This window comes from Chelonoidis abingdonii, chromosome 23 (genome assembly GCF_003597395.2).
Source record: "Chelonoidis abingdonii isolate Lonesome George chromosome 23, CheloAbing_2.0, whole genome shotgun sequence".
In the NCBI taxonomy this organism is placed as follows: Eukaryota; Metazoa; Chordata; order Testudines; family Testudinidae; genus Chelonoidis; species Chelonoidis abingdonii.
The window spans coordinates 7332995-7352838 of record NC_133791.1 but is presented as its reverse complement, the minus strand read 5'-3'; the positions used below and the strand labels follow the sequence as shown (position 1 = coordinate 7352838).

General features: G+C 41.6%; 2 protein-coding genes across 6 annotated transcripts; both read right to left on the bottom strand.

The window, feature by feature from the left end:
• Positions 1-1692: 1692 nt before the first annotated feature.
• On the bottom strand, positions 1693-13373 carry CCNL2 (cyclin L2). Of its 5 annotated transcripts, XM_032780019.2 has the most exons (11): positions 12969-13373; positions 11497-11571; positions 11083-11192; positions 10603-10723; positions 9185-9249; positions 6319-6418; positions 6123-6227; positions 5772-5913; positions 4535-4652; positions 4329-4421; positions 1693-3085 (listed from the first exon to the last, which is right to left on the bottom strand). In XM_032780019.2, the coding sequence occupies exons 1-11, from the start codon at positions 13356-13358 to the stop codon at positions 2734-2736; spliced, it is 1671 nt and encodes a 556-aa protein (XP_032635910.2). In that variant the 5' UTR covers positions 13359-13373; the 3' UTR covers positions 1693-2733. The 5 variants fall into 5 exon arrangements, with proteins under 5 accessions (XP_032635910.2, XP_032635911.1, XP_032635914.1 ...); XM_032780020.2 differs by lacking the exon at positions 12969-13373 and having other exon boundaries at positions 11083-11257; XM_032780023.2 differs by lacking the exons at positions 9185-9249; positions 10603-10723; positions 11083-11192; positions 11497-11571; positions 12969-13373 and adding an exon at positions 6861-8453.
• Positions 13374-15105: 1732 nt separating this feature from the next.
• Positions 15106-19067, bottom strand: MRPL20 (mitochondrial ribosomal protein L20). Its single transcript, XM_032779935.2, has 4 exons — positions 19059-19067; positions 18148-18258; positions 17738-17815; positions 15106-15605 (listed from the first exon to the last, which is right to left on the bottom strand). The coding sequence occupies exons 1-4, from the start codon at positions 19065-19067 to the stop codon at positions 15432-15434; spliced, it is 372 nt and encodes a 123-aa protein (XP_032635826.1). The 3' UTR covers positions 15106-15431.
• Positions 19068-19844: the final 777 nt, after the last annotated feature.

Here is a 19844-nt window from a genome sequence, read left to right as displayed (position 1 = left end):
TTACTAATATGGCTAGACCAGTAATTTTCTCCACATGGATATTACGTCTTCACAGCAGATTAAAGTTCCTCATAACAAATGCTTAAGTTTCTTCTGTTCCAGAATTATTCTTTGAAGGGGCTGTGACTTGCTGGATGGAGTAAAGCCTCTTTAGGGGGTTATGTTTGTTTAAAAAAAAAAAAAAAAAAAAAAAAAAAAAAAAAAGCTTTGGAGAACACTATAAGCAGCAGCATTGCCAGAACTCTGAACCAATGGGGGAAAAAAAGCTAGAGAGAAAAGTCTAGCACACCAATAAACTTATCCACAGGACTCAACTGCACCATCACTGTTTAGTCTCTTCCCATTAGTTTACCTCAGCTGTCAGCACAATTAGTTTCAAGTGGTTTTGCTTTAAAAAATGAAGGAATTTTTGAAAGAAACTCACTCAGGTCAGATGGCACAGGAAGCAACATTTAATCCTCTGTGCAGTGCTAGAAAACAGCAACGGACATGATACATGTGGCCCTGAATGTGCCACAACGTGTGACGAGCGACTGTGTGCCTCCATTTTTATCCCAATTTGAGGCACTTTGGGGAGGCTGGATTGTCACAGGCTTGGGGTGCTCAGCACTTTCTAAGTGATCCACAGGAAACAGCCCTGCTTCTAGAGCCAGCTCCAGGTCCTCTTAGCTGCTCTACTTCCCCTCCTCCACAGCAGTATGAGGAAGCTGCCATGAGATTCATTAGGGTGTGGGAAGGGCCAGGGCAAAAATAGCAGGAAGGAGCGATTGCTGCTGGTCAACCAGAAACCACAGTGTTGTGTCTATTCTCCCCCCTGCACCATGATTCATGGGGTGGGACCCAAGCACACCCTTCTTCCAAGGCATTTTCAAATTATACTGCACTATTTGCCCAATTCTGTTCTGGGATATGGGAACAAGGAACTTCAATGCCATACCAGTGGCTGGCTCACCCCTATCGCTGTGCATGCCTGTTGATGGGATACTGAAAAGCTTTGTAAATGCTGATGGGATAAGCCTGCCAGCAGATCACTTGAAGACATACAAGGGCATTTATAATGCCCCACCCTCACTGAAGTATGCAGGCAACCAAGGCTAACCTATGCTGCGCCAGGATGTGTCTATATAGCCCCTGGCTGCAAGCCTGGGTCAACAGATTCAGGCTCTCACTAAAAAGAAGGATGCAGACTTAGGAGCCCGACCCATGACATTTACAAGACTATTTTTAGTGCTTTAGCCTGTGAACCTGTCACCCCAGGCTCGGAGGCTTGTTGCTGCAGGCTGTGTAGACATACCCTCAGTGGCTTGAAATTCACAGGAACCACTGTCAATCAATCAGCAGCCACCATTACTTTCCATGGATAGGAAAACACTCACCACTTTAGGCAATTAACCCTCTGTTACATCTGCACTGACGAACATTCTTATGGACCTGCTAAGCTGATAGCTTTTAACTCCCTCTAGGGGGAAGGGAAGAGCCCTGTTTTACCATTACTCACATCCCCTGTAACCATGTGCTACAAAATTAGTCTGAAACAGTATTTATATCTGAGATAGCACACGTCCGTTTAAAAATAAAATGGCTATCAACTATTCATTTACCCCTCTTTAAAGAAGTTATTTTTTCCCTTTTCGATTAGACATGGCAGTACAACTTAGAAACTCTCAGAATGACAGACAGTAACATCATGAGTTTAAATACAAAATCAAATACTTTAATGAAATCAGGGAGCACAGGAACAGCTCAGATATACCACTAAAACGGATACCACTGAGCTGTGGACTTGAGCTGTTTTTTGTTTTTGTTTTTTCACACCTTCTGTTTTTAAACAAGCAAGCAGATTGACAAACTACCAATTCTTCAGAGTGTCAAAGATCCTGAGTATAGAGTTATTCAAAACACATAAAATGTATATATATATATATGAAACTTCTCTATGAGCTGGTGGCCTGCACACAGCATTGCACAGATAAAAATATACTACTTTCAATACACAGAGCTAAATACTTTCACATTTATCAGAATTCTCTACACAAATCTTAAATTGATAGAATTCAAGTTTTGACGTTTCAGTATATAGCTTTCACTTGTATTAAACAAATGCTTATTTACACAGTGGAGAAAGTGTAAGGGCTAATAAGGCCATATTCCCATATTGTATTGTTAAACACTGCAAAATATATACAAGTGTAACCTAATATAGGCATCAGTTCTAGAAATATCACCTTGCATTTGTACAACATAATTGAGTCAGTATGAAGCCACAGCTTTGTTAGCACCAAGCCACTAATGGTTTTCATGGAACTAGAAGAAGAAAGCTCAAAACATTTCATCAGGAAGGGCTGATTCAGCAGAGTTCTCTAATTGCTGAGCAAGGAAATTGGTGCTGTCAGTACTCCAAATCCAGAAATATACTAACCCCAGTGCACTACAGTATGCAAATCTACCTATTACCAAAGAGCAGGCATAGGAGCAGCCACTACAACATAGAGGCTCTTCGATGTTCCTAAGAGAAGTTCCAGCAGCAGAACAACTAAGCCATCTACCAGATCAAGTCTTCCACATCATCATGTCTGTCTGTGTATTTGGATTCATGCTAACTAGCACAGGGTTAGAAAAGATTACTGATGCTAAGTCGTTTAGACCCAGGCTAACCCTATGCTGCATGAGGAAATGGGGGAAACCGGGCTCCACTTTGAATCCCAAAGCACAGAAGAGAACCCTTTGTAGTGCTCATCTCCTGTGTCTGCTGTGGCCAGGGTGGTCTCGGTCATAACGATGACCTGTACGCTCATAGGAGTGGGAACGCTCATGCCTCTCTCTGTAGTAGTGACTTTTCTTCTTGTACTTCCCAGAATGATCAGAACGCTCTCGTGAGTGGCTCCGGGAACGTGATGAGCTCCTGCTGCGGGACTTCCTTGGTTTGTGTGTCGAGTATTTGTAGTCCTTTGACTTTTTGTAACTCCTCATTTTAGAGCCTTTGTAACTAGCACTATGGTTGAACTGTCTTGGGGGAGAATCACTGCGACTCCTGGAGCGGCTGTGGGATTTGGAACCACTTGATGTTGAGTAGCTTTCACTTTTTCTAAGACAGGGAAGGAGAAGAGAACAGTGAGTGCCTTAACAATCAATGCCTGATTACTTTACAACATTAAAAGCACACAGTGGGACAGGACAGATTATAGTAATCTTAGGTGCTACTTGGAACACAAGGAAAAAGGTTTTAGAAGAAAGATTTGACACTGTCCTTTAAAATGCCACCCTTCCTTACTTGTAAACTACAATTCAGGTTAAAAGCTGCCCTCAGAATAGATCTTACAAGCAAAAGCTCTTCTCTAAATACAGAGCTACTAATCTGATTAGTTGAGGCAGCAAACCTTAGAAGATATTTCAATTAACAGATTTTAGCTTTTGTCTGCATCGCCTACCTTCAAACAGAACACCTCCCCAGCTCACACCACATAACTCATTAAGACAGAATAAGTAATTTCCTGTAGGACTAAAATAATAGGTAACATTTGTAATCATAAGATCTGTTGTTGAATAGATAAAAAACCCAGATGCTTTGAAAAGCTGAACAGCATATTTAACATTTTATTAATAATCCTGAAGAAAAATCAGCTTCATAATTACAGCAAAAGGTTTCGGAAGAATTTTAGATGTACAGACTTTGGAGGTTCCATGATTACCTCTCATGGATATCTATACACTTGTAAATTGAGCCAATTTACCATAGATTTTTCTCTAATATGTAGCCCTGAAAACAGCTTAAGACATGAAAATCAAGCCGTCTTTCCAAGCCTAAGCATCACCACCAGTAAGAGGCTTTGCAGACCAAATTTGGACCTCAGTTCTGTTTGTGCAACCCCAGTGTTTGGTGCAGGGGGCACAATGTATAATAGAGGGAGAAGCCGAACATGTTGCCATTCTGTTGATCTGAGTCAGAAGAGAATCCAGTTCCCTATCTCCCAAGCTTTGTTGTGTCTATGGTGAATATAGCGAGCAGCAGTATAAACTTATTTTTGTTATTTAAGTCAGCAGAAAGGACTATGGGCACAAGGAGCAGATTTGCTGAGGAAGATGTCATTCATATGCAGTTATTCCTCTAATCGTAACTTCACTTGAACCTACACTGGCCACCACCTTGCACCTCCATACACTAGTCTCATTTCCAGAGCTCAAACAGGGCTTAAAGTTTTATATAAATTGCCATAGTTGTTGCTTGAGAGCCCACTGACTCCCAAAGTACATTCTCTGGGATGGTAGTTTGCCATTAGCATAGCAGGTTACGAATGGGACTCAGCACTTCCACCCACTTCAGTACGTACCTGCGCTTAGGAGATGCTGATCTAGATGGTGATCTTGAATAACTCTGCTCTCGACTTCGGCTTCCACTTCTGCTCTCCCTTCCTTTCGGAATGCTACGAAGGACAGAATCCAAGCAAGATTTAGATGTAAGTGCCAGGAGGAGGACAAAAAACAAAAAACAAAACAAAACAAAAAAAAATAGAGTCTATATCATGTGGAATCTTACCCATTCACTGGGCTGTTGGAATTCATTCTTTTTGTTCCATCCATTTTTCTTTTGGCATTCTTCATCGCCTGCACAGCAAGTGGGGAAGGTTTATTTCCTTTACCGTCTTTTGGAGACTCTACAAGAAAAATGTAAAAAAGTTTACACTTCATCCCCTCACATGCGTAACAAAGATGTCACTCTTTAGCAGGCAACCCAATAAGGAGTGGCAAGCAGCAGGTGAATGGGTCACCTTGAGGGCAAAAATTGACTAATTACCACATCCCTCTAGAGACCCTTTGCTGTACATATACAGATAAAGGGCAAAACTTGAACACCTTCAGGTAAGTTGTGAGTTATTCAAATCCAAAGTAAATTTCTGAGGCTATAAACTTGGTATATTAAAAAACACCCCCCCCTCCCCCCAAACCCCACTTACCCTAAAACAGACTTTAAGCAGTGAAAAAAACCTTTAATAGAACTGCCTGAACTGGCATTTTATGTAATATGTCACACTATTTTCAATACCTTGGAAAGGCAGATACTATTGTATCTTCAAGAGCGCTCTGTCAGACAAAAGATACAATTTCCAAACATGATATTCTGGGGAAAAAACCTCTCATTAAAAGGTGTTACAACCTTAAATCTGTGAATACCAGTTTATTTGATTGATTAAAAAGGTCAACTCTTTCCTCTTTGTTTCAAGAAAATTAAATGCAATTTAAATGCCAGATTTTTTTTGTAAAGGAAATTTTAACTAGCCAGAAGTAACTTTTTTATACACACATTTCAATTGAATGGAGAACAAGGGCTCTCTCTCTTCACACACAGCCATTCCTCCACCACCCTTCCCAGCAGGTACAATTAACTGGAGCAGAAGCATTTTGAAAAGTGAATGCGTTGGCTCTCTCTACTAGATAATGCTTTTGCTTGTTCTCCTACTACAACAAATAGTTTCGGGTCATGTCTCAACACTGCCTTTCTTGCAGCACACTTACTAACATAAGGCCAAGAAAGAACGGGAAAAATCTCATGAGGAGTTTGACTACCCCTTTCTACAGAGGGAGGACGCTGCAAAACAGCAGTATTTGCATCATCATTTGAAATATAGACAGCTTAACAAGGAATACCTGCAATCTAAAATAGCCTGACTGAGACAGGATTCTTAATCCAATTATGAAGTCACTGTAATACTCCCAAAATATGGTAGAAAAGCAATGCAGTCCAAATATGCAAATCTAGGTACACTGATACCAACCATTTTTAGGAACAGGGGAAAACCCTGACGTGTTCTCCAAATTGGGAGTCTTGTCAGGTAGCAGACCTTTAGCTAGTGCTTTTGCCTCTTCAATGGCTAGTTTTTTCTTTTCTACTTTGCTTTCCAAATAAGACAAGTCAACCTACAAATACATATTCAAAAAAAAAATAAAAAATAAAATCAGTTCTCTGTACTGTTTCAATTGACCATTCATGCTTAGAAGAAGGGATATGATTCACAGAGTCTGGATCCTGCTCCCAGAGAAGTGGAAGTTTTGCAACTGGCTTCAATGGAAGCAGGAAGTTTTGCCCTAGGTTCTGAAATACACATGGTATAAAAACAATAGCAAACCTTTTTCCGAGTATATAGCTGCAGGATTTTTATACAAATCCCTTGAATTTCCTCCTCTGTTGCTCCAAACAGCAGAAACCAGTGAGGACGATTAGGAAGTGGGATCTACAATTGAGAAATCACACATTCAATTTTCTATTTCTACACAGAAACCTTAACATAAACTTAAATGACAAAATATAAATAGATGTTTCACCTCCAATGTTCTAGCTGCAAGGTAGATACAGGCACAGGCAATACTTTCTGGCTGGAATCTTACAAAGACATCTGTTCGTAGACTGTCATTCATGTAATTCCTGAAAGACATAATAAGGGAACACTTGCAACCCCCTGCAGAATGTCTCTGTTCTATTCTCTTCAATTCTACAGTAACTACTTCTCTGTGCATTCTATTACTAAGCTCAAATGCTATACTCCTGTAAATCTGAAGAGAAGTTAGAAAAATTTCTTCAAGGGGATGGATATGTGGTTGGGAATAAATTTCTGACTGGCTGTCAGACAAATCAGTTATGAAAGAGAACCAATTTTAACTTTACTTTTCCCTCTAGATCTACTGGCCTGCTCTCATGCAAAAACAAATGTTTTTGTAGAGACAACATATAATCTGTAAAGAACTCAGTAATAGAAATCTAGGCTCAATCCCAGAGTGCAGAGAAGCATGCAAACTCAAAGCTAGTGTTCAAAGTTGCTGATCCTGCTGGAGTTCTCCGGAGAAATGCAATCCACTTCAGCATGTACCCATTGCCACTGGAAAGTTTTTGGAACCTGTCCATTTTCCATTAGTAAGGCAGCATCCAAGAGAGAATCCATTTGTGATACAAAAAGCTTGTCGTGGAAGAAATCCAGGTATTTGGGAACATCTGTGCAGAGGACGGTTCAGTATTCAAACAGATCTCCTCTTCTGGCATATGACAGTATCGTTTCCAAATGTCCCATTTCAACAAGGTTTCTTAAAATGAATATTCACAGAATGAGACAACTGTAAAATATTGCACATATTCCACAACAGTAAACACATACTTTAAAAGATTTTGATTTTAAATACTCAAGGAAGTTTGTATTTTCAAAGTACTTGCATCTGATTTTGTCAGCAAAACAAATAAAATGCTTAAAGGTATAACTTTTAAAGAAATATTTCTTTCAAGCAGCACGTCAGGTGGGCAAGAGAGAAAACCACCCAGGACAAAGGCCACCATATAGTTATACAAGCTTTCTGAGAAGAGTTTGAAATTGATCGTGGGGATGCCCAAACCAGAGCCCACAGCCCATTTAAAACCAGTTTACAGAAAGAGGAGGTGCTCATGAATCTCATTCCCATCTACGTTTTAGTCCTTTACCAGATAGTTCACTTCTAACACATGGGGATTGACTGATCACTGGGAAAAAAGTGGCAAGCTAAAGGCTTAGTCTTGACTCTCCTTCACCTTGCTCATGAGGAAAGCTTAAACTAAGTCATGCTGTTCTAGCACTGGTTTTTGCTATGGAGAAGACACTTTGAAGGAGATCAGAGAAAGTTTTTGTGAAATGAAGTGCAGTGAGAGAAGTAGTATTCACAAGGTATGAAGGATGATTAGGCTTCCTTTCCCAAACTGTTAAAAACTATCTTGCTAATTGTGCAGCTGGCCTTTGGGCTCTGAGTTTGGGGGCATGTAGAATTAAACATTTGTCATATTACTTCAGCTTTACAGTTGTGCTCTAAAACCACTGCACTTCAAACAGTAGTTATAGTGGATACCCATGACTTTCCAGGTACTGGAAGCAATGAATGGTTAGGGAATTGCTCTAAAAGTTATTTCTCTGCATCCCGAACAAAAAAGGAAATTGGTGCCTAGTAGTCTTACTTCACATGTGAATTCTGAATGCAATTGTATTGTGTAATCTGGAAGTAGGGAAAATGTCCAGTGTCACTGCTGTACTTAATTCCAAACTGAAGACCTTCTACTCAAGTATTTTAAAATGTTGGATTAAACAACACACACAGATATGATAAAAACTGAAGTCTACCAGTTAGTTAATTCACCCAGAAGAAGACTTAAATCCCACCTTATAGGTTTTTTTTGCATTTTAAAAAGGTACAGTATCTTTAACATAGTTAAAACATTAACAGTTTTCAAAATTTAAACAATCAAGTTCTAAAATATACAATAGAGTCAAAGGCACAACAAAAATCAAAAGTATAAGCACAAGAAGCAGTTGGCCAGTTACTATACTATCGTATTTATACCACCTGTCTAGAGTCAGCCTTCTCTTTGTAGAGCCTGCTTTGGTTTGACTGAAGACGCAGTTATCCCTGCACCATAGCGCTTGGGCAGCAGAGGAGAAGTCTTAGTCACTTACCCTCAGAGGCTACCCTTTGATTAAAAGAGTACAGAAAAGAAAAGTCAAAATAGGTTCTCCACCAAACAGATCACAGTACCAGAGAGTTCAGTCAGCAGAAATATGACCTTTAGATTCAATATTCCAATTTTTAAATTATATTATTGTTTCATAATAATATGAATATACAGCTTGTTACAATCTGGAATTTTTACTTTGATACCCATCCCCAAATGATTCTCTTCACTACAGTGAAGCAACAAGACAGGTAGAAGACGTTTCATGGCAAATGCAAAAAAACTGAGTTATCCACTCTTAGCAGCTGACATCTTGGATTATCCACATGGATAATAAGGATTTATGTCGAAGGTTCCTGATGCCCTTGTCGCAACCAGCAGCTCAGGTGTTGGGAAAGTGTCTCCCAGCATCAGCGATGGACAAGAACTGCACATATAATTTACCCAAAGAAACAACCACTTAACATTTTCACTTTAGAGAGAGGGAGGGAGAAAAGGGAAGGAAGAGCCGGGGTTGAGGGGTTTAAAAGCTATCTTACCATTTAAGACAGTGCCTGAAACTTAGAGGCCGATCAACATTTGGGTAGTAGGTTGGGGCACTCCAGGAAACACCAGAACTGTCTATTCCATGAACATAGTTGTGGGCTACACCAATGTTGCCCAGAGTGCCTCAAATGACATATTTCTGCCACTGCCCTGCTGGTCTCATAACAAGAAAGATCAACTTACCATGAAGTCTGGACCAGGTGTTGGTTACGTTCACATTCTAATACCTGAAGGTACATAACGATTATCTGGAAGATATGGGTTATTGCGTTATTATCAAGAATCTCTAGAGCCAAGTATTTAATTCAGAGGGGATGTCCATGTGGCATCTGCTATTCTGTTCTTGATTTTAAGGGTCTCAAACATCCATGGAGAGAGTGAAAGTAAGATGGCAAGTGTTTACCCAGGTAGTTTCTGCCTTCAATTACAACGGGGGAAAGAACAGGCTCCAAAAACGTATGTGCACAGCCAAATCCGACCTTCCTCATACTCCTCCTTCTGAGCTCAGACATCCTATTCATCTAGAAGTCTTGCCTTCTACTCAGTTTTCAAAACAGGTATGCTTTTCCTATAGAACTCAACATTCCTCTTTTAGCTAGCACATGGGAGCAAACACTGCCAACTGGAAAAAGTGGCACCAATCCATCACAAAACACCTCTATTGGAAGGGACTAAACCTAGCCAACATTTTCCCTCCTTCTTTTGCTTCTGCAAAGAGCTACATAATAGGTTTAAAAGGTTTACAGCAGCATATAAAACAGTTTTTTTGTGAACCACATGAAAAAAAGATGGTGGATAAAACAAAATTATAGAAAATTCACATGATTAGTCAGTGAAGGAGTACACTCATTCCTGTGATCAGTACCCCAGTAAATAAGGAGGCTCAGAAAGAATGGCAGTGGGCAGAGAAATCTGAACAGAGCAAGGTACCTACACATTTTTAATCAGGGGCACTTGATCTCAAATTTAAAGAGCATTTACACTACAGCAAGCTGAAGACGTCTGAAGTAGTAGCCCATTGCTGCACGACAGAGAACAGACACCTACAGGGCAAGGAAAGGGAGAACCCTTCCACTACTTTAACTTTCTATTAGATTCAAACAGCAGTGCTGACTAGCTCATATGGGGAGCAGAATCTAGCACACTTTGGGGAAAGAGCATTCCTGGGACTGAGAATTTAACACATCCCCATCAGAAATGACTAATATTATAATCGGAGCAAGATTCTACAAAAGGGATATTCGAGAGTCTTAGTCAAAGAGGAGTTATTCATATTGCTTCAGAATTTAACACCAAAATTACCTGCTTATTCAACAATAAGTTGTTTTCATGCTATGACAAAGTGAAGAATCCAAGTACAGTTAAGTCTAACCAGTTCTTAACATCTGCATCCACCTCCAATCTTCACTGACCAATGAGATACAAGACCAACTATTAAGACTCTCTTGAATGAGAAACAAGATAGCAAGATCACTGTAAACTAGCTTCACTGTGTTCAGTACTGTGGAACAAGCAGCTTTTAACCAGTTTAATAGTCTACCCAGAATAAGCAGAGTGTGTGAAATACACAGGTTTATAAGTTAGCTGAACATCGTACAAACCTTATGAGGGTGCTTTACGTGAACGCAGAACCCCAGCTCCTTTAAAACTCTTCTCTCTGCCTTTATGATTTGATTCTTCAAATTAACATAATCTTGATCTAGTAGCAGAGGTACAGGTTTTCTGTAAGACATTATTTCAGATTTCATGGAGTAAGAATGAACTGCCAATATTAAAAGACACCCCACAATCTTACTTGGACACACAGGCAGGTTACTATATTTTGATGCAAACTAGCTAGTATTTACAACAGTACATGCATTTTTCCAGTTAAGATAAAATAACCAGATTAATGTTTTGGTTTTCATTCCCCAAACAAGGTTTTACCCCACATTCCTTGAGTCATGATGCAGCTGAACTCCCCCATAGGCACAGCAACAATTGTGAGCCTGAATTCAGTAGCCTAGCTAGCCACATTTCAGTAGTCCCTACATTTAAACTGGCCATGAAGAAAGTGAACATTTTTCAGATTCTAAACTTACTTTTTCTCTCTTAGATGTCGAAGGCGATGGAATACGTTAATTACATCTCTTATACGCCTTGGTGCTTCTTCAATTTTGGATGCCAGATGAACACAGGCCATTGACACATGCTGAAATATAAGTATTGCAACATACTGATGTTTTGCTCAAATCTGGAACTGATCGCCTCCAAGAGCTTTAGGAGGGATAACAAGAGAAAGTGGTGGTAAAAACAAGAAAGACTCCAAATTTTAAGTTAAGTATTTGTTACAATGTAGGTGTGTACAACTGTGTTTAACTAAACATATTTATAGTGTAAAAGTTTCCTGTATACATAGTTCAACAACAGGGCATAATACATGCTCTCAAACAGGAGAGAAATCAAATACATAGTGCCTTTTATTTAAAAAAAAAAAAAAAAAAAAGAATCCTTACCTCCATGGAATGCTTCACAAAAGATTTTGTATAAAAGAAACGTTGAAACAGCACCTGCCCTGTAGCCATTGCCACCTAGAGAGAAAGGAAGAAATGGTAATCCAATATTAACATCCCCATACAGGGTTCCAAAGTAAAGTGAATTACACTACAACAAATTTGAGTCCCATAAAAACCATTAGAAATGCCTGATTCAGCAACAAACAGCTCACAAAAGGGAGTAAAAGCATGTAACACCATAAAGTATTTGTTTTCAACACCTACAACTATAATGTGCAGTCTTAGACTAGACAATAGAAAAGTACCAAACAAAATATTTCATGAGAACACTCCAAAATAGTTTGAGGGTGGACACTACAGTCGAAACGCCCCCCAGTGCTCTGCCAACTATGCAAACACTTCTACTTGTTTATTTTTGGTTCTGTGTTCATTGAGCAATATTAAAAGGCAACTACCAACTCAAAGCAGAGTCATTTTAGCCATGAGTCAGCATTAAATATCAAGTATTAGCACCTGCCCCCAAGCTTCCCAGTCAGCCTGTGTGATTTTACAGTCACATAGCCATAGTTAAAAAGACTCCCTTGTTGCCATATGAAACACACTCATATGCAAGGAAAGATGGCTAGAGATATTAAAACAGCTAAAACAAAGGTTACTGGTAGCAGCATTAGGCAATTTTTTTAAACTGAAAGTCTCATTAACCTTGTTTCAGCTATAGTGGCATTTTGGTAACCCCTCTCGCCTCCAAGCATCATAGTAACATGACTTTGTCCCATTTTCTTGAATGGGAGGAATTGTCGCCAATTGACTTCTCATACGAGAAAGAAATTAAGAAACCCCACTTGAAAGGCACTGTGAGATCATGTGCTTTACCAACCGCAGCAAAGAAAAAGCGTGAGGGGCGGGGAGGGCGGCTCCTTTTAGAAACGAGCGAGACTTGGCCGATCCATCGGGAAGGGCCCTGGAGGACTGAGCCAACCCAGGCTCTGGGTTTACCGGAAGAGATGGTTACATCATTCACTTCCTGTCTCAGCAGAGCCGGCCGGGACGGGGGGGGAGGCTGCCCGTAAAGGACACAACAGGGCCAGTTTCACGCCTGGTTCCTTGGGAAAGGACAGGCCGGCGGCGTCTCTTGATCCCTTTTCCACCCTTCCGACCGCAAACGCGGCTGCAGGGCCCGGGACCGGGCCCGTCTCCCCCGATTGCTGCCGGGGCCGGGTGTTTCTGGGATGAAAAGTGGAGCCTGTGAGAGCGATGCCGCGGCCGAGAGAACAACGCCTCCCCCTGCCCCCAGCGCGACTCTCACAGGCAACGAAGGCCCAACGCTCCCGGCTGCCGCGGGCCCAGAGCGGCCACCCAGCCCCCTCCTCCTCCGGCCCGCGCCGCCCCCTCCTGGGCCCGGCTCCGCGGCCTCGTTCACCCCCCCAGAGCGGAAGCTGCTCCCCGCAAAGAGCGTCCTCCCCCCGCCGCACCTGCGGGAGCCGCAGCAGGATGCCGGCCGCCTGGATGAGCTCGCAGCCGGTGACGCGCAGCTGGGTCTCGGTGTCGGGGTCCAGGCCGCTGCCCATGGAGGGGGTGAAGAGCAGCGCGTCGTCGGGCAGCAGGCAGTTCTCCAGCGTGATCAGCACCCCCGAGTACAGCCGGTCCCCGATCAGCACCGCGCCGGGGCCTGGGGCGCCGCTCCCCGACGGGGCCGGCCCCAGCCGCCGGAGCCCGCCCGGGCCCCCCGCTACCACGGCCGCCGCGCTGCTCGGCCCCGCCGCCATCTTGGGCCGCCGCCTCACCGCTCTCTCACCTTCCCCCTCGCCAGCCTCCAGAGCCGAGCGCTGTCCCGCCCATTTCTCCCTGCGCTCGCCTTCCATTGGCGGGTGGCAGCGAGGCGCCGCTCTCTGATTGGCCTGCCTGCCCCCGCTGTGACTCGAGTCCTGCGGCCTGATGCAAGCGGCGTGACGCAGCGGTTGAGAATTCGAAACAGGGTGGAGCGGGCGGAAGTTCCGGCGTGCATCGCGCGCCCCCTCCCCCACGCAGACAAAGCCTGGCTCGCTAACACGGGCCAGGCCCGAGCCAGCCCTTCTGCCCCAGCACACGCCAGCGGGAGCCCCCCATGCCGAGGGGGGATTTGAAAGACTCATTGAAACAGATGCTGGGGGTATGGACAGGGCCCGGGAGAAAAGTGGAGCCTCACTTTTTCATGTTCACTAGGGTGCCCCCCTCCACTTACAGACAGTTGGGGCCCTGGCACAATTGCCCTTCTCCACACATTTTAACAGGAGCCCTAAGGGGAACTCCACCCACATTTTCAAGCTTTACTCTGCTATGCTGGAGCACAAACAGCTTTGTTTCTTGACTCCAGCAGCCGGAGATTTAAGTAAAACAAGTCTCCCAAGGCTCACCCCCAAAATCTTGAATTGGCAGCACTGACCAGCCTCCCCACAACTGTAGTTTTGTTATCTTGCACTGCTATGCCTCATAAGAGTTCAAGCAGGAATTGTCTTCCACAGCAGCACTAACACCTGCATTCAAGATTCCACCACACAGATTTCACTGAAAGATCATATCTGAGTGTAAGCCTTTATTTGCTTCAACTTTAGCTAGGACATTTATAATACAGTGGTGCTTCCTTGAAGACCAGAGTCTTGGAAGATCCAGGGTTTCCAAGCCTTTACACAGAGGTCCCAGTCGCACTACAGGTTGTAACTGCAAGGCCTGCTCTACACTAAAAATTTATATCAAGTTATGTACATCACTCAGGGCTGTGAAAAAATTCACACCTTGAGCAATTTACATAGGTCTGCCTAACCTCAAGTGTAGATTACAGCAAGGCTGATAGAAGAATTCCTCCATCCACCTAGTTACCATTCTTGAAGAGTGGATTAACTACATTCATGGGAAAAAACCCTTCCATCAATGTAGGAAGGGTCCACGCTACAGTAGCGCAACTATAGCATAGATACGTACTTAATCTGGGTCCCCTGACTCAGATACAAGAGTAGTATAGACTGAACCAATGAGAGATTAGCAACTCTGTGGATACGGTTTAGGCAACACATCACACGTAAGCTTTCCTTACTAGACTGGCCAGTTTAATTTTTAACTAATTGGAGAGACTGACCGCTACACTTGAATATAGTCTAGCTGTGCTGCACTCTTTTACATATACTAGTTTAAAGAAAAGCTAGATACTCCACATTTTGTGGCATGAAGCTAGATGACATAATACTTAAGAAGGCATGGTTTATACTCCTAACAAAATCTGAATTTCTGATGATTTCACTAGCCCTTTTTTATTTTATTTTTTTTTAAAAGATGCCTTCACATTCTTATTCTCATGGACTGACTACTTATTTTAGTAGAACTCTACTAGCTGCAGCACAAGCCTTACTAAAGCCTTTAAGATTTTCCTTTTTTCTGCTTTTTTGGCAGGTACTTCCATAGTTATCTTATGCATCACATATTTAAGCCATAGCTTTTCAATATAACCTCTAACACATTGCCACATTGATGGTTTTTTTATTTTTACTTGCATCTATGTGGGATAGTTGTCAACATTTCTGGAAGCATTTAAAAATGTATGTTATTGTACTGTGACACCAGAAGTGACACCAGATATTTTCACAATACATAAAAAAACTTTTATTAGATTGTTATAGAACAAAAATGTTTACACAATGTTTTTACATAGAGTGACTTCTGCACAATAGGGTTTATCCCTGTTAAACTTAGATTGCAATTTTGACCAAAACCACTAAGGAAAAAGAACTGCCTCCGAGTTTACAAGCTAGTTGTCTAAGTCTTCCTTCTTTCTTGCTAGACTGATTTTAGAGGACCTTGTTTCACAGACATGATCTTTCTTGTACTCTGGGGTGCAAACTTACTTTGCAATACAAGTCTCTGCTTAGAATAGGCAGCTACAATTGTAGGTTATGCCTGTCACTTCAATAATGGTGCACAATTCGTGAAAATATTCCTTCTGGTTCTTTTCCATCCCCAAGGGCATCAAGGAAGCCTTCCTGTCTCCTCCTTTGGGCTAAGGCAGCTAGAGACTTGAATGTCTTTGGCTCATAAATAGCCAGATCAGCAAGCATTTTCCTGTTCAGGTCCACCTGGCACTAAATGCAAGAAGGATGGTCAATAAAGAGCATAGTAATTATACTTCTACAAATGTTCATTGTTAAGTTCTTAAGTGCATTACTATATACATGTTTAATTAAAACACTAATATTTATGGATGTTTTAGGCAAATGAACATCTGATTTTACTGCCTGGGAAAACCTCACAAGATACACATCTAATTTTCGTGACTATCCCAAGTGTCATACAATTCAACAGCAGCAATCTTGTACAACAGCATATGAGATAAAACATAACCATGGGTTTTCTAAAACTACTTTCTAACAAATTCCAGCACCTACAACGGGGAGTCTCTTCCTTTATGGAAGTCTACATAGTAAGTGCCTGATCTTGGATGCTCTAGTTTTCAAATTTCAGCAAACAAGGTAAACATGCTCCAAATGGATAGGAATTCTTATTGAAATAATGTTTTGCACTTTTATAGTGACTTCCATCCAAGGTTCTCAGTGCTCCTTTGTAATGTATTCTATCCATTTTAGAAGTGAGGAAATGGATACACAGAAATTGACTTGGCCAGAGTTGCACAAGTTGTCCATTTCAGAGTTGGCAACAGAACTTGGGTCTCAACCATCCTTACATAGTATTTCGGATTATGCAATAACATCCAGAAATATTCTCAGCCCATCCATTTATTTTCACCTTTAAATAAAAAGCCAAGTTTGAGTTTCAGGGCCCAATCCCATGAAGTGCTGCACGCTAACAATTCCCATTTGCTTCCACAGGAGTGGTGGATGCTGAACTCAGTCAGGATCAGGCCCTTAAAAGTATCTCAAAATGGAAGGACTTCAGGATCGGTCCCTTTATAGATTACACAGGGCAATGAGTGGATGATCTAAAATGTCAAGATTACAGAATCCAGGTCTGCTTCTTTTGAAAAATGAAACTAAGGACCTCCCTGATGGACAATTCTAAGATGCAAGGGACACAGACTTTCTCTGAAATACCTGTTCCTTTGTCTGAGTTTGACGGAACTTCTATGCCAAGTACTTTATTCAATTAGTTACCAAGAGTGACAAGAGAAAACAATGGAACACTTTAACAGTTTGATAACTTCAGAATAAATCTGATTTAATTAGTTGATTAAATAAGCTACTGATTTACTTTTCCACCCAGTTATTCTACAAACTTAAGTGGGGGGTGGGGAGGTGGCAGGACAGACGACTAACAGTGTTTAAAGCACACTGCCATCTTAAAAAGCAGCAGAGAATCCTGTGGCACCTTATAGACTAACAGACGTTTTTGAGCGTGAGCTTTCGTGGGTGAATACCACGAAAACGCAGGATGTCTGACGAAGTGGGTATTCACCCACGAAAGCTCACGCTCCAAAACGTCTATTAGTCTATAAGGTGTCACAGGATTCTCTGCTGCTTTTACAGATCCAGACTAACACGGCTGCCCCTCTGATACTTGCCATCTTAAACTTTGCTCAGATTAAAAGTTTGGAGCAACAAGCTAAACCTAAGACCAACAAACTTTTCCAATTCTAATGTGAAGCTTTTAAACAAATCCCCCTCTGTGTTTTAAAAGAGCACTGGAGTGCTAAGAATGTAGCAGAGAAACTGACTGCATTTATTTGTGTTGTCCAAGCTGACTGAAATGCATCAGTCTAATTAGTGAAAAGTAATTCAGATTTTTAAACTCACTTTTAATAATTCAAGGTTTTATTTGTTTTGTATTTTTTAGATATGAAGGTATTAAAAAAGGCAGTTATTACTCTGAGCACCTCACAGTAGCATAGGTAACAAAACTTATTTACAACAAACAATGTAAACTGGCACTGTCCCTTTAAAGAATTAATGAAAAAAGTTCTTCTGGTCACATAAATCTACAGTGAAAAAGTAGGAACATGTTATGAGTCTTATGTTGAGCTTTTATGCTGCCAAAATAAAGTAAGGTCACTTGCAGCAGAAATAGATACAAGTATAAAACATGACTACATTACTGCAGTAAGCAAGAAAACACCTACACAACAAATTTCATATTTATCACTCATCAGCAGAGCTGAGAGGTTTCCTGAATGTATTATGGAATGACTCATTGAAAGACCAATGAGAATTTTGGACAACGTGTCACCATTTCAGTGAAATTCTTTTTCATGCAACACACTTACCTTAAGCAGATTGCGTATGAAAGCTGGATACTTCAAACCATGTTCAAGAGAAGCTGCTTCAATCCTCATAATCCAAAGCTTAAAAAATACAAAGATTTAAATATAAAAATAAATATATTCTAGTTGATGCTTTCTTTTGGTAGAGAATTAAGACATATGGATGTGCTCAGATTCAATAAATACAATGTGTCCTGACCAATATTTCTTCACTGCTAAAATTGTGATGAAACATGAGCTACTGCAGAGCCAACAGGGGCTACTGCACTTGCCTTGAACTTGCAGAACTACTCTTTCAACAGCAGTTTGTAAAGCATTTTGCGATACCCCGAGTAGGTAAATGGCTATATAAAAATGATTCTAGTCTCTTCCAGTTTCACTGTTTACATCTATCTTTTTGGTTTGTTTTTTACCGCTCTCATGAACTTCTTTTTCTCTCTTCTGGCCTTTGTAGACTTCACAAAAGCTCTCCGAACACTTCGTACAGCCAATGCATAGCAGCGGTTCTTCCTTCCACGAAAATGCTAAGGCAAAAAACAAGATGTTCCAGTTCAATTATTAACTTTATAAGGCTGTAAAGCCCTTCAGTAATATGAATATAGAAGATATCACTTTGCATTTCTACAGAGCCTTTCATTTAGAAGATCTGAAAGCACTTTACAAACATTAGTTAAGCCTCAGGCAATTATCTTCTTTTACAAATGGGGAAATAGAAACTCAAAGATTAGGTAACCTGAGAAAGACCACAGTTTCTCACTGTCAGGACAGAGCACAGAATCAATTTTAGTTTTCAGTCCCAGATTCTAAGAGTCAGCCAAACTCACACAACTTTCTAACTCTCAAAAACCAGAATGGGCTGCCTCAATGCAAAAAGCAGGGAATCCATTGGGAATCCTTATCCTTGGTAATATCTCATAGTTTGAGCCACTTTGTGTCCCACTGATGATCATACAATATCTGTGGAAACCACCACAGTTGCATATATGGAAAACTAACAGTGGGAAGTGCACCATGTGATTAGTCTGCCGTCCAACAAGTGTCCCCACAGACTACTTATGATACATGGCTAGATTGGGACCCACAAGTGTAGGATATGCCCATTTCATTGTAAGCAATTCCCTGCTCAATGCTATAGCAGGTGATAATATCACTGAAGCGACTGACAATATGCCCTTACAGAAAATTCTTTTTTAACCCTACATGCAATAGCTTAACAGACACTGTCCACTTAAAAGTCATATTGTAAAGAAGTACCTTTACCTACAATAACAATACCTGAAGATATACAAATATAAATTTACTTATCACTGTTAATGCTCTTTACCTTTTGCATTTTGATCAGTTCAAAAATTAAGTCAATTTAGCCAGTTTCATTGCTTATAGTCAAGTGTTATTTTCAGGTTGCTCCTGCTGCAGTGTTTGGGTTTCAAACACTGAGGGAAAATTTGGTTGAGGCTTTATCAAAACTTGTTTCGATAGTATTTTTATTTCCGGTGACGAAATTTAAGTTCACACTGTCTCTTTATGTGCAAGCAAGTTCAGTTAGCCATCTAGTCCGCATTTATATGGCAACTACGGACAGCCAATAAGTCAGCTATTTTCCTTTAAGCCCTAACGTACCTCCTTTTTGTATAAAAAAAAAAGAGAAAGGGTGAGAACTTCTGGTTCTATTATGGAGAAGAGCACAGCCTCTGGGGGAGACCAGGGTGAAAGCTTTATGCTCTTTGCCATTGCCACCCACCATGCACTGGGCAACTCAGAGAGGAACACGAGTGTCACCTTCAGGCCCAGAGGAAGGACAAGACTGTAAGTGGATGGGGTGTGGGAGGAAGAGCTAACAAAGAGGAAGGGACGCACACACCCCTTCTGCTCCTTGGGGACATGAGGCCCCCCTGCACACACCCCTTCTGCTCCTTGGAGACATGACCTACCCCTCCGCACAGCCCCCTTCTGCTCCTTGGGGACACGACCTCCACCCCACCTACCCTTTCAGCTCCTTGGGGACACAACACCCCCCCACACACCCCTTCTGCTCCTGGGGGACACGACCCAGCCCCCCCACCCCCTTCTGCTCCTGGGGGACACAACACGACCCCCCCACCCCTGCTCC